General features: G+C 42.4%; 1 protein-coding gene across 2 annotated transcripts in view; it reads left to right on the forward strand.

Moving 5' to 3' along the window:
* RAD54L2 (RAD54 like 2) overlaps positions 1-12,774 on the forward strand; it is a 682,650-nt gene that overhangs the window by 558,618 nt on the left and 111,258 nt on the right. For both annotated transcript variants that reach the window (XM_085625105.1, XM_085625106.1), the window contains exon 18: positions 9,213-9,409. In XM_085625105.1, the coding sequence (XP_085481231.1) occupies positions 9,213-9,409 (197 nt within the window). The remainder of the gene's footprint in view (positions 1-9,212; positions 9,410-12,774) is intronic.

Consider the following 12,774-nt stretch of genomic DNA (forward strand, 5'->3'; position numbering starts at 1 on the left):
TTTTTTTATGTTCATTAGATTTTAATTAACATTGTAAATGTTATCCTTTTGTATGCAAGTTGTATTTATTTATACAGCTGCTGGGAGTGAACTCACTTAGGTTGATTTGCACGTTGGACCTTTTGATGACTCTAAAGGGCATCGTTCCCCTCCCAGACCAGGATGTCGGTATCCCCTAATATCTAGGGTTAATATTACTTTATCCATACTCTGGTAGCACTCACCTGATGTTTTCTGGTTCCTAGCACATTTATTACCGCGACTAGGCTTCCTGAGAAAGTTAGGGATCCTCAACCCTGAAGCATGCCCCAGACCTGATAAGGCTAAACATTAGGGCAGATACATGTTGGCTCAGAGAGAGTGTTTGAGCCATTGTCCTAAAAAATGCCATCTCGTTTTGGTTTTTAGATATACCTGATGTCCCCACTAAAGGTAATAGATATACTGGGGAACTGCAAGGTAGTTTTAATTGATCTGGATCCCGCCTTTGTCCAGTAGTTTTTATTTTAGAACTTCTTCCTGTCCGAGTCCATCAGGAGGTTGTGTCCACCCTGGTGGCTTGTTCTACCAGGGTGGGGAGAGGTTGGACTTGATGAAGCATGACTCAAATATGTGAGGGAGGCCTTCTCCTCCATAAAATGGTCATCTCTCATGGTTTGGCAGTAGTTCTGGGACATTCCCATTTGGACATTGACGTTAACACTCAAATAGGGAAATAGTCAACCTTTTTTCCTCTGATGATAACCAACTAATTTGTTATTTAGTATACTTTTAGCCACATTTGTTGGATTTTATTTATACCAGTATTGTATATATTTTTTCTAGAACTGCATATTGCTTTTTTTTTTTTGTATTTGGTTTAGTTTTTTAAGATTTTGTTTTGTAATTTACTTTGCAAGTTTATATTTTAATGTTAGTTTTTTTATTTTACCTCTGTTTTATAGTTTAACACTTATTTTTAGGAGTGTTATATTTTTAATTTTAATGGTTAAATAATTGTGAAATGTTAATTGTTTATAATTTTATATGTGGTTTGTTTATTAAATATAAATTACTTTATTCTTACGCATTTTTTATTTTAGTACATTTTTGTAATTTTTAGGTCTCGCCTGGCATCAGCAGCGCGCATGCGCTGCTCTCGCCACGCAATGGCCTTTTGGAATCGATACGGATTCCGATGTGCACGCGGACGGACAGATGATGTGCACTCGTAGACTGGAGGCTTCACTGGCGGCGTGACGCTAGCCACTTTTTTGGGAGAGAAAGCGCTTCTTAACATTTATTTTTTTGTTTTACGTCCATTGCTAATTAAAAAGAAAGTCCATGATCACACTTGCCAATGCTTTAAAATAAACGTTTATCTCAATGCCTAAAAATCTTTACGGTGTATTTTTCTTTTTAAAGTACGGAGCTATATACTCTTTTTTGTAAAATCCCATTTGGAAAGACTGGTTCTTTGGTGGGCCCTCCTCATTGCCACAAGCTCGGTCGTGAATGTATTTTTGTTGTGTTTGAATGTAGGGTTGGTTTGAATTGTGAAGAGAAGCGGTTTCTGGTCTTGTGTACATAGGGCTGCTCCAGGCAGCAGGCATGGTGGGGGAGGGTAATTGCTGCCTTTCTTCCTCATGTCTTTTTTTCTCCTGAACCTTCTCTGTATTTGCTTCGCTGCTCATCGTTTTCGGCCTGAGATCAGTGCCTGCTCCGGGACAACTTGGACACCCCCACGCCACTCCGGGGGTCCGGGGCCAAGGGATTTCAGGGGCGCATAACACTGGGCTCAGCCGTTCATTGTTCTTCCTATCCTTTGCCTCATGCACAGCTAAACCGGCCTGTTCTTATTTTACGGGGAGTGCGTAAGCTTTCCCCTCTATGAGCACATGAGTTCAGTGGTAGAAACACTTCTGAGCTCGAATGGCTGCTGCTAAAACGGCAAAGAAAGCTCACACTGCCACAGGAAGAGGGGCATTTTGCAGTGCTTTTATTGATTAGCTTCATTATTCTCCCCTGCCTGCGCCTTATTGTTTGTGCTGTTTTGTCCAGCATCTTCTTGAGGTTTCCATGGAGTTACCCACCTTTCCGGGGCCCGTCTTTCAGGGTTAATGCTCTGGGAGAGGAGGGTTAATCGGTGATTTGATAGTAGGCAAACACGGTTCTGTTAATGTTTCCTCTGGGCTTGCAGCCTCACAGATTTATGCTGCAGTTGAACTGTCAACTCAGTGTTTGGGCGGTTGTAAATAGATAGCAGTTTAAATGCCCGACCCTGGCTGCTGTTATTATGACCAACCTGGACCTTGAGAGGAAGCTGAGAAATCCCTTTTTCTCCCTGGTCAATTTGGTGTACTTCATGGCCGTCGGTTTTTTGTAAGGTGATGTATATTTGACACAAATGGATAGGCATGAAGAAATACGATTGCATTTTATAGAGGGGGCATGTGCGTTAGTGTTCAGGACTTTAAAGAGGGTTCTGTGAACGCATTTGTGTTAGAAACCAAGGACTTTAAAGAGGGTTCTGTGAACGGTAGTGATGCAAATAAGTTTTATAAGGACTAAATTACATTTAGTCGATAGTTGTATGTCAGGATATGGCTCACAAAATTATCAATTGTGTCCTAAATATTGCTTACAAAAATATTGTATCCTTTGGTGTCGATTTTGTCTATAGAATTTCATGGGTGATATGTTTTTTAAACAACATTTAGGACACAGCATTTTTGTTAAGATATGTAGTCCATGATCCTCTGTTACTATACATAGTGTATTATAAGGAAATTGCGAGCCACATCGCGCTCTGTAGCTCTATTAAACATCTTAATCCATGGCCTTCAGCCCGCTACAATGCTTAGTGACTTGTAATATGCATGTAGCTCATGACAGAGGGCACTATATTCCATATACCACCCCTTCATTAGGATTAAATGGATATATGGGCTATTCATGCACTCTTTTACTCTTGGTAAAGGTCAACCGGTGGTACTTTCAAGACGAGGATGTGGTGTTAAGGCCAGAGCTGCCAGATTTGGAAATGGGGAACCAGGTTCTAGTTTCAGCATTTTGTGATTCTGGACAAATCTCTTAGTCTCCTTGTGCCTTAAGAAAATAAACAAGCATTAAAAATGCAAAAGGTCTCGCATTTCATTAAGTTAAAACTATTTGCGTTGCTATACAATACCATAAGCAAATGGCTTTAACTTTAAGGCGAGACCTATTGCATTTTCAATGCTTGTTATTTCAAAGATATATATTTTTATATAAAAAAAATTCAGTATTAATATTATATTTTTAATATTTGTAATTTTAAATGATACTGTTAAATATATCTACTTATGTAATATTGATATTGTTGTATACTGCATTTTGTTCTTGATATTTTTTGTTGCTACATTTTTGTTTTGCAATATTTTTGACTTGGATATTACATCATAGAAGCATTAACCTGCTCATTGAGCCAAACGAGTGGAAATCCTGACTGTTCCACTTTTACTTCATTCAATAAAAACGTCAGTGGCAAACATTTTTCTCATGACTCTGCCATATACTAAGCCTATTAGGTGCTCCGACTTCCACTTGACTCTTTAAATCAACTTACTTAGCAGTTTCCACTCAACTGCGAAGGGAGCATGACATCTAAAAGTCTTGGCACAGAAACATTGTTACCTATCTGCATGTTGTATGAAAGTGCACAAGTCATGAGTTCTTCGAGTACAGAATGTCATGGTCTCAAATGAAAAATGGTAATCATGTCATGGTTATTCAAGACCAATTGTGCTGTGATTCTCAGGACAGTCTACAATATCAGGGCTTCAAATTTGCTTTTTTTTATTGAGAATTTCAGTCTGGCATAATCTCTGGGGAACATTAATTAGAAAATATTCTATGTTTCCTTGTGGAGGCTCCATGTGAGCATATGCAAACAGTTCAGGTTTTTTTGCATGAAATTAAATTCAGAATGGTTTCATAACTGCTAAAATCGTTCGTAAAATTCATGCAATGTGACAAAACTGCTAACACGAATCCATGAGTTGTTTGTTCTCTCTTGGCTACGTTAAACCTCTACCAGTCATCAATTCCACAATCTCCTACAGATTCTCTCATACAGTCTGACAACTGGCAACGTAGTGTGTTACTGTTTGTTAGGTACAGCATTGCTGCTGCTACAACAAATATAATAGTGCACCTAACAATTTCTAGCTTAAAGCTCCATTGTTGAAGACATTGCTGTCTCCCAAGAATACAATGTGTGCCCTGAATGAGAACCTCTTGGTTCATATTTCATTGTGAAATTGTCAATTACGTCCTTATGGGGACCCCATGCTCATTTGTTATGTACAAGGCTATCACACTACCACTTTTGGTTCATATTAATTTCTTTTGGATATACAAAGCAGTAACATGGAAACCTGTTCAACTCAGCCACAGAAATTGCTGTTTAGACTAAAATGTCTAGAGAACACATCTGTTAGTTATTGCTCAGAAAATGTTTCTGGCAGCATTTTGCCTGCACTTGTACACAATGTTTTACTCTGTTTTAACATGTAACTACTGAAGAAACAAATCTGTCTAAATCTGCTTCACCAGGATAAGCATTAGCCCGTTAGTCAGGTAATAAGCTAGACAGATTACTTCTGAAGACTGGACCAGTGTTCTGTGAATGGTCTAAGCAGGATAGCTGCCACTTCACATCCACAAGATAGTAGGTCACACCAAGAACTACTGATATTTTCAGTTTGATCCATTTAGGTCTCGCCCAGGCAGCGCTTGCGCTGTCTCTGTGAGACATGCTGTATTCAGGATATGGGCTTAAAAGCTCCACCCATTTTCAGGGACTGCCCCTGTTAGATGTGTTGTTAACCAGCGCTTGTGAGCACTATTTCTTTAAGACTGAGCACTGGAGACACGTGCTGTTGGTTTACAGTGCTCTGTTGTAAACAGGGCTGTAAATCTTGCTCTTATCTTGCCACATTTGCTGTGCATTCAAAGACCGAGGCCTGTTTTGGCTGCAGCTGCCTCCTGCTCCCTCCTTCTTTGAAACCCATGGGCTGGCGCCACAGTCTCTGAAAATTACAGAAGACAGTGGTCAATGCACACATGTTCTTTTGTAAACCTAAATGCCTGCACATTTTGTGAAGAATCTGGAGTTGCCTGTTTGTAAGCGCATCCAGATGTGGCAGGTAATGTAATGTAGGACAGCAGAGAAAACTTAAATTGCCCAGGATCACACAATGCTCAAGTGCTAAGGTTGTTTCCAAGTTCACTCCGACCAAAGAATCCAACACACAGGTCTAGGCCTCCAACTCGGGACTGGCTACTGGAGAAGGGAGGACCGGAAACAAGCTATTATCATCAGTTCCGCCCCATGACACTTTCTGGGTTGATGTCAGCAGTGTGCTTCATTGTTTTACGGGCAGATGAAAGACTCAGCATTTCATCTGCCCGAGATCAACCCATCAAGTTTATTTCCGGTCAAAGCCCATAAATCTTAAAACACAAATAAAATACAATAAATGTTTATCGTTCAGAAGAAAAAAATTAAAACCGCTGCACAATAGATAATTACCATCCGTTTCTTTGTTAAAACCTTAGCCAAATTCCCCCATGCTACACAGAAATTGGTACATAAATTACTTTTTAGTTCTTCAGTTACACGGCGGAGCTGAGAGCTTATGACCAGCACAGATTTATTACTCAAGGAAGTAAAGATTGAGGCTGTTACCAGCACTAATTCCGAGGCTAATAACCAAAGAAATTGCAAAAAGTTTTAATAAAAATAGCATAAGAATTGCGAACCCGCACAAATCAATTTATTTTCACTCAGGCAACAGTGTAGGCAGATTGTGCAAAATCTAGCCCAATCTGTCAACCCTGTTTGCAGATACCCTCGGGGTCACTCGAACGTGCAGATTATGGATGTTCACAATTTTTACGGCTCATTAACTCTGGAGACTTCTGAAACTGCTATAACGCATAATAAAATCTCTTTATTGTAAAGAGCCCGCATATTAGACTCTTTTGACAGTCTGAGCCATTAGCAGGCAGTGTCTTGGGTGAGAGAGATGCTTTGACGAATGGTTGACTACAAGCGTTCCTCCCCTCCCGTGTTGAAGCTAATAAGGCCCTAATTAGGCTACCTAAGGATCGTTTTTAAAGAGAATAGCAAGTAGGTATTGGATGAATGTTTTTTTGAAAAAGATGCATCTTAGCCTTTGACATTGACTAAGCTGACCACACTAGGTAACAGTCGGAGGGATCAACATCCTAGGTCCTGAAGAGAAGCTTAGGGGTAGGCTTCGAAACATGTAGACCCGTGAGGAAACTGCCCATTATAGCACTTTTTCCTCCTTTTTCCCACTTTTATTAATACCAGCTATAGGGAGTATTAAAGTTTTGTTTTCCACGCAGTCAGGTATTTTTTAACTCACTTATCTTCTGACACTTCCACTGTCACATCAAACACATTATTTCACTTCACTTGAAAGTGCTCCCACGTATCCGTAGGTCGTAGCACGCCGCGTCCAGCAGTGGGGCGGGAAGAACCCGATGATGACGCATGCCAACAAGGGACCTTTTGGTGGGTGAGGGTTATTTTAGAACACGTCATTTCTCCCATGCTAGAAACCGAATGGTTCTCTTGGGTTTAGTCACTGTTTGTAAGGATAGCACGGTTCTTTGGAATTGAGAGTGGACTCCCTTTGTGTTTTTCATTACAGTTAAGACCTGCCATGATACTATACTTTGGAAACGTTGAAGAAATCCCAGACTTTTATCTTCTTGAGGCCAAACTGACCCTGTTCAAACTGCTGAAGTGAATGATGAGCTCTTCATTAGATTCACTGGTGTAAAGAAAGGGAGGGCAGTCCAAAAATGCAATTTTTGTATCTAAAAGTGTTATGACTTGGCCAAAAATACCCTTCTGATGACCTTGGGGCTCAAACCACTAGTACAAAGGCAGCATTAATAGCCCTGGCTTGGACTCTCCCTGTTTGGGATATTTGCGGAGGCTGCATTGTGAGCATCCACCTTTTGAGGGGGCATTGCTTTGGTATTGATTAATCACAATGTGAGAATTCAACAGTTAAAAGTATACATCAGAACAAAAGGCTACCAACCTTTGATCATGCACTTTCTGGTAGCTACTCTATTTACCCACCAATTTCTCACCACCCGCTCCTCTAGCTGTTCTGTGAAGTGGACTTTTAGGAATTAAAAAGGTTCCAAGTTACTTTGACACTGTCCTTTTTCTCAATCGGTCAGTGTCACTCCACGTTGAGGTCTAAATTAAATGAATAAACTGGCTTCAGCAAGCAATAGTGGTGCTATATATTTATGTGGCTGAACAACCTATCCATCAGACTAACAGTTAAATTCCTCTTTTTTCAGTAGGTCTGACCACTGGGTTATTTTTTTATTTTTATTTTTTGTGGACCACCAGGGAAATCCTGACGTCTCAAAGAGAAAAAATGTACTATTGGCACGCAAACTCTTGAAGAAAACTTCCAGGGGGTCGTGTTCATTAGTATTTTGTTTTACTAAAAGAAACTCTCATTTTGGGAGTTTGTTTTTAAAAACAAAAAGGTTTGGTGAGCATCCACCAGAAACGTGACTGCTCCTCTCTAAAATTGCCTTCATATGAGCTACCTTGATGACTGCCTCTGTGATGGCACATACCTCGCTAGAGGGCTGACAGTGGTTGTGCAGTATGGCAAGTGGTAATCCAAAAGGTTGGTGGACGTAATCTCCTCCACCACCCTGACTATCGGTTGGCTGCCCGCCAAACAATAAATCAGGCTGTTATTAATTAAACTGCATTATCAAGACATGCTTCTAAAAGGAGAGACAAATAGCCAAGAAAAACACAGGTAAACTAAAATGTACAATTTAAAATGCATGCTGTACTAAAGCATGTCTATTATTTCAATCCAGTTGGTGGTTCAACAACGCTCGTCACCCCATTAAGAAGGGATGGAGCATGATGTCAGCATCACTTTCAAAAGGTGGCATGGTCAGCTGAACAGAGAGACCAATAAAAAGGATATCGATGTTAATGAAAATAACTGGTAAAAATAAGTACATTGCCTTATACCATGATCAGTGTAAAACAAAGTAGTTCAATCTTACAGCCTAAACTTCCAAATGAAGCGAAATAACACGTCTTCCCATTGCATGCAGAAAAATATACTAAGCAACTATGACCTCTAGGAACCTGACTATTGTGACAAAGTTGTATCTGCACAACATGAGCTGGAGGTCTTTAAAATAACATTGGCTTTACATTCGCGAGATATTAAACCTGTCCCGCAACATGCTGCTTTTGATGGACCTTCACTTCTAATGAGGTACATGATATAGCGCAAGCATCAGCAAGCTAATAAATCACCCTATCAATAAAGGCTGCTTCTTGGACACTCACTCCATGACCCGGGCAAGTAAAACTGGTTTATTTGCCAAGTAGTTGGCAAATAAACCAGCTTTCTCTCCACTGGTCCTAGTAATGTTTTTGCCTATATGTCCAGTGCTGGGAGTATAGTGACTGGCCATCATTAACAGGATAGTAAATTAGCTTCCAGACCTAAAAACTACTGAATAAAGCTACCCCTCTAGCAGACTGTATGTAAGCGATACACATGTCAGCGGTCTTAACAACGTCACCCCAAAGATATACTGCTAGCAGCATTGCTGCTGAAACACTTTTCCGCTCACCTCCTAAACTACTTCTGGTAGCACACACGCTAGATCTTCACAGTAAGTGTAAAAATACCTGTGCTACTTCCAGTGCATTCACTGTACTGTTGTAATAAATGAAAGAAATAGCAGAAAAATAAACTAACCCTTTAAATCACACATCTGCTGATGGCGGTCTTTCCACCTTCACCAGGGTAGGTGAAGTAGCAAATAAGTCACTCATCAAAGACACAAATAGTCCTGTCTTTCTCAGGCCCAATTTAATGCAGCTGCTGGGGGCATCCTGAATAAGATAGATATTTCTGAGTTTATATCTACATGATTGTGTACTGCCCTGTCCTTTGCCTTACACGTGCCACTTCTACAAGCAACATTGGCCAAGTGCAGAGGGTAAAAGGATGGAGAAAATATATAGCTGTAATCTCCAGCAAGATATTGCTTCTTTCAGAGGTGTCATTATGCCTGTGGTTTCGTGGGACTGGCTCAGGCCCAGGAAAAAAGTATTGTGTGACACCCTGGTTTTTATTTTTTTACAGGAGCCTTTCCAACATGAGTCGCTACTGCTTGACCGTAAGGAACACAAGCTGACGAGGGCAGAGAAGAAAGCTGCAAAACGAAGCTACGAGGAGGAGAAGCGTGCATCTGTCCCATACACACGACCTTCTTATGCCCAGTACTACCCAGCTTTGGATCAGCATCTAACCAACATCCCTGCATTCAGTCAGAGAAATTGGTGAGTTTTGTGAGGTGCCCTTGAGAGTGAATCTTTGTCTTCAGCCACATGAATGAGCAAGTGCCATGGGTGGTCATTGTGAGGCTGATGGACCTCCTTGACTTCATCCATATAATAAGATGAATAAAATCAGAGATTAACTGTAGTGAGTAGGTGATCCTTGATTTCAGCCCCGTGAACTTCTAGACCTAGATAGTCTGACTTTAGTGAGTACAATCAGATAAACGTCTGTGTGCTACAAGATGTTATCAGCCAGAGTAGCTGCTAAGTGGCAGTAGATGTTCCGCCTAGTACAGACTTTTGTATTACAGTCTACTGTTGTGGTTACTAACCGTGGATACATGTATACTTGCATACAAAGATGCAGCATAATAATATCATGTCTGATGTTACTGCAATGCTGTTTTGCTGTGTGAGCCATGTTTTTTTAATTAAAGATACATTTACTGGCCACCATATTTACCATAAAGGATTTTCATGCTTGAAGTCTGGATTTCATATTCTCTCCAGTACCATAACCTTGAAAGTCAGGATAGTGATGTGATCAATGCCCTTCATTCTCTTTACTCATCAAGTCTCAAACGTCGAAAATTCTGCTTTCCAATTGACCCCCTTCAAGGTTTTTTTGTGGTTTTTTTGTTGCAATAATTGTTGATTAAAGTTTTTAAGAGTTACAAATTATAACATGAATGAAATTTAACAGTATATAAAATAACAAAACCACAGGTTCCTTCATAACATATTCTCAGAATACAAGCATCATAGGTCTAAGTGTATTTGCTCACACAAATGGATGTAGTAGTCTATCTTTACATGCAGTCGGATCAAATCTAAGATGTAGGACACTTGTTCTGTATATACTATACCAAAGTGAGGTATAGTGTGCACAGAGTCCAGTGGAACCCTAAAGGTAGGCAGAGGTAAAGTTAGATAGAACCTTACTCTCGTTTTGTGGTAGTGTGGTTGAGCAGTAAGGCAGTTTCAGAGGACAGTGTTAAGCATTTGTTGTACCCACTCAATCAGCAAATGATTTCACACACTCAAAGACTGAACTTCAGACCAATTGATTTTGTACAAAAATATTCTTTTAGTTATTTTATTTTCTGGAACCGAACAAGCCTGGCACAGGTAAGTTGATAAATACTTTGCAGTAAATATACAGTTTGAAATGCAATTGTAAATGTACTTTGAAATGGTTACAGTTTGAATTACTGGTAATGCAATCCTGTGAGATGCTGTACATATACTTTGTATCGACTTTGCAATGAAAATTACAGGTAAGTTACGTTTACGTTACTTTTGAGATTGCTTTTTAGATTACTTTTTCTACTCGGTGTGATATGCCTAGATATCACACTGGGACATTTCCTAGAGAAAAGGTAAGTTCAGAGAAAAACAGTCAATGGATTCCTATGGAGAGAAATGAAGTTACCTGTTACCAGGTAAGTAATCAGTCTTAGGAGTTGAGCTTCTGGGGTTAGAACAAGGGTTCCCTCAGGGTCAAGGATGCACTCTTGTTTGACCCTCAGCGGCACTAGGGCGGCCGGGTGCAGAGTGCTGAGGCCCAATGTTATCCAGTGGAAGATAGGGGGCCTCCGATTGGTGGCTGCTGGCAAGCAGGCCACTGGGTTGTGGGAGCAAAGCTCCTGGACTTTAGCTCAGGGCAAATGGGGAAACAAATGAGCACCAAAGGTGCACCCTCAGCGGCACTAGGGCAGCTGGGTGCAGGGTGCTGTTTCGACGTCAGGCGCGCTGTTGGCTTCAGTGGAGAACCTCCGGTTTGCAAAAGCGCTGCTGGCAGGGAAATTAAGGTCTTCTGGGTGGGACCACCACTTCGAGAGGTAATTTGGGAAGTTAGGGGTTGGTTAGGCACCGTTGGTTTGAGCGCACAAGGCCGTGGGGCGTAGGGTGCGAGGGTGCCTTTTGGGGTCGGATCTTTTTACCAGCTCCTGGTCGCAGTTAGGAGGGCCTTCTGGGTTTAGGCTGGAGGCAGGTCAGGGGTCACCGGATCTCGGGTCAGGATCGCCAGGGGGACCTCCTCGTGGTGTTTGCCTACTCGAGCTCAGGCCGTGGACGGCGGGTGCAGAGTGGGGCGGATTTGTGGTGTCCCACCGGAGCCAGAGTTTGTAGGTGAACAAATCCGGTGTTCACGGGAGACAAAGTCTTTGTGCTTGAAGGCAGGCAGGTCTTCTGGGCTTTTCAAGGTTGCTGGCTGCAGGGCACACCGGGATTTCGCAGGAACAGGTTCAAGGTGGAGATGGGCCGGTAGGGCTGGGGCAAAGTCAGTGGGCGTCTTCCTCTTGTTAGCTGCTGCACGGCGGTTCAGTCCTTCTTCTTTTCTTGTTGCAGGTTCTTGTCTGAGTAAGCAAGGTTCAGGGGTGCCCCTAAATACTAGATTTAGGGGCGGTACAGGTAGGTAAAAGGCAGGGGCCAATGGGTCCCTTCCCTAGGGTGGGTACACCCCCTCTTATGCCACCCTCTAGTGGCAGGAGGCATGAACCTGTTCCTGGTTGGCTGAGTCCCCCCCCATCTTCAAGATGGCGTGGACTGAGAGTTGTGCTTCACCTCACCTCCCCCACCTGAGGGGTGGAGTTGGCAGAGGTGGGCACACCTCTCTTCCTCAATTGTTTTTCCCGCCGGTTCTCCCGCCCAAAGTGGGGGTCAGAACCAGTGGGGACCAGTTGCTGAAAGCAGCAAGTGGCCTGGGGAAGCTCACAAAGGCCGAAAGCCTTTGAAGCTTCCCCTTCGTGAACCCTGCCCATCCTGGGGGAGGAGGCTTGGCACCTCGTCCCAGGAAGTGCGTTGTTTCAGGCCCCAGAGAGCAGCAGGCTCTTGACCCAGGGGTCCAGAAACATGTCTGGTGGTGGCAGCTGAAAGCAGCCACTCAGCCTGGACACTAGTGGTGGGTTAGTTTTCAGGGGGCATCTCTAAGATGCCCTCTGTGTGCATTTTTCATTAAATCCCACACTGGCATCAGTGTGGGTTCAATGTGCTGAGAAGTTTGATACCAAACTTCTCAGCTTTCAGTGTAGCCATTATGGTGCTGTGAAGTTCGTAATGACAAACTCCCAGCACCATATACTCTTAATGGCAGCACTGCACTTACAATGTCTAAGAATGACTTAGACACTGTAGGGGTACAGGGCTCATGTACCTATACCCTCACCACTGGTATAGTGCACCCAGCTAGAGGGGTGACTGATCTATGCCAGGGCAGTGTGTTGTAGGCATGGCACACAGGGATGTGTGCCATGTCGACTCTTCACTCTGCTCTGCACCAAGACACGCAACCTGCAAAGGGGGTGGGGGGTGTAGGGGTGTGTGTGTGTGTGGGTGTAGGTGTGTGTAGGTGTAGGTACAGGGCA

Source organism: Triturus cristatus, chromosome 9 (assembly GCF_964204655.1).
Source record: "Triturus cristatus chromosome 9, aTriCri1.1, whole genome shotgun sequence".
Taxonomy (NCBI): Eukaryota; Metazoa; Chordata; class Amphibia; order Caudata; family Salamandridae; genus Triturus; species Triturus cristatus.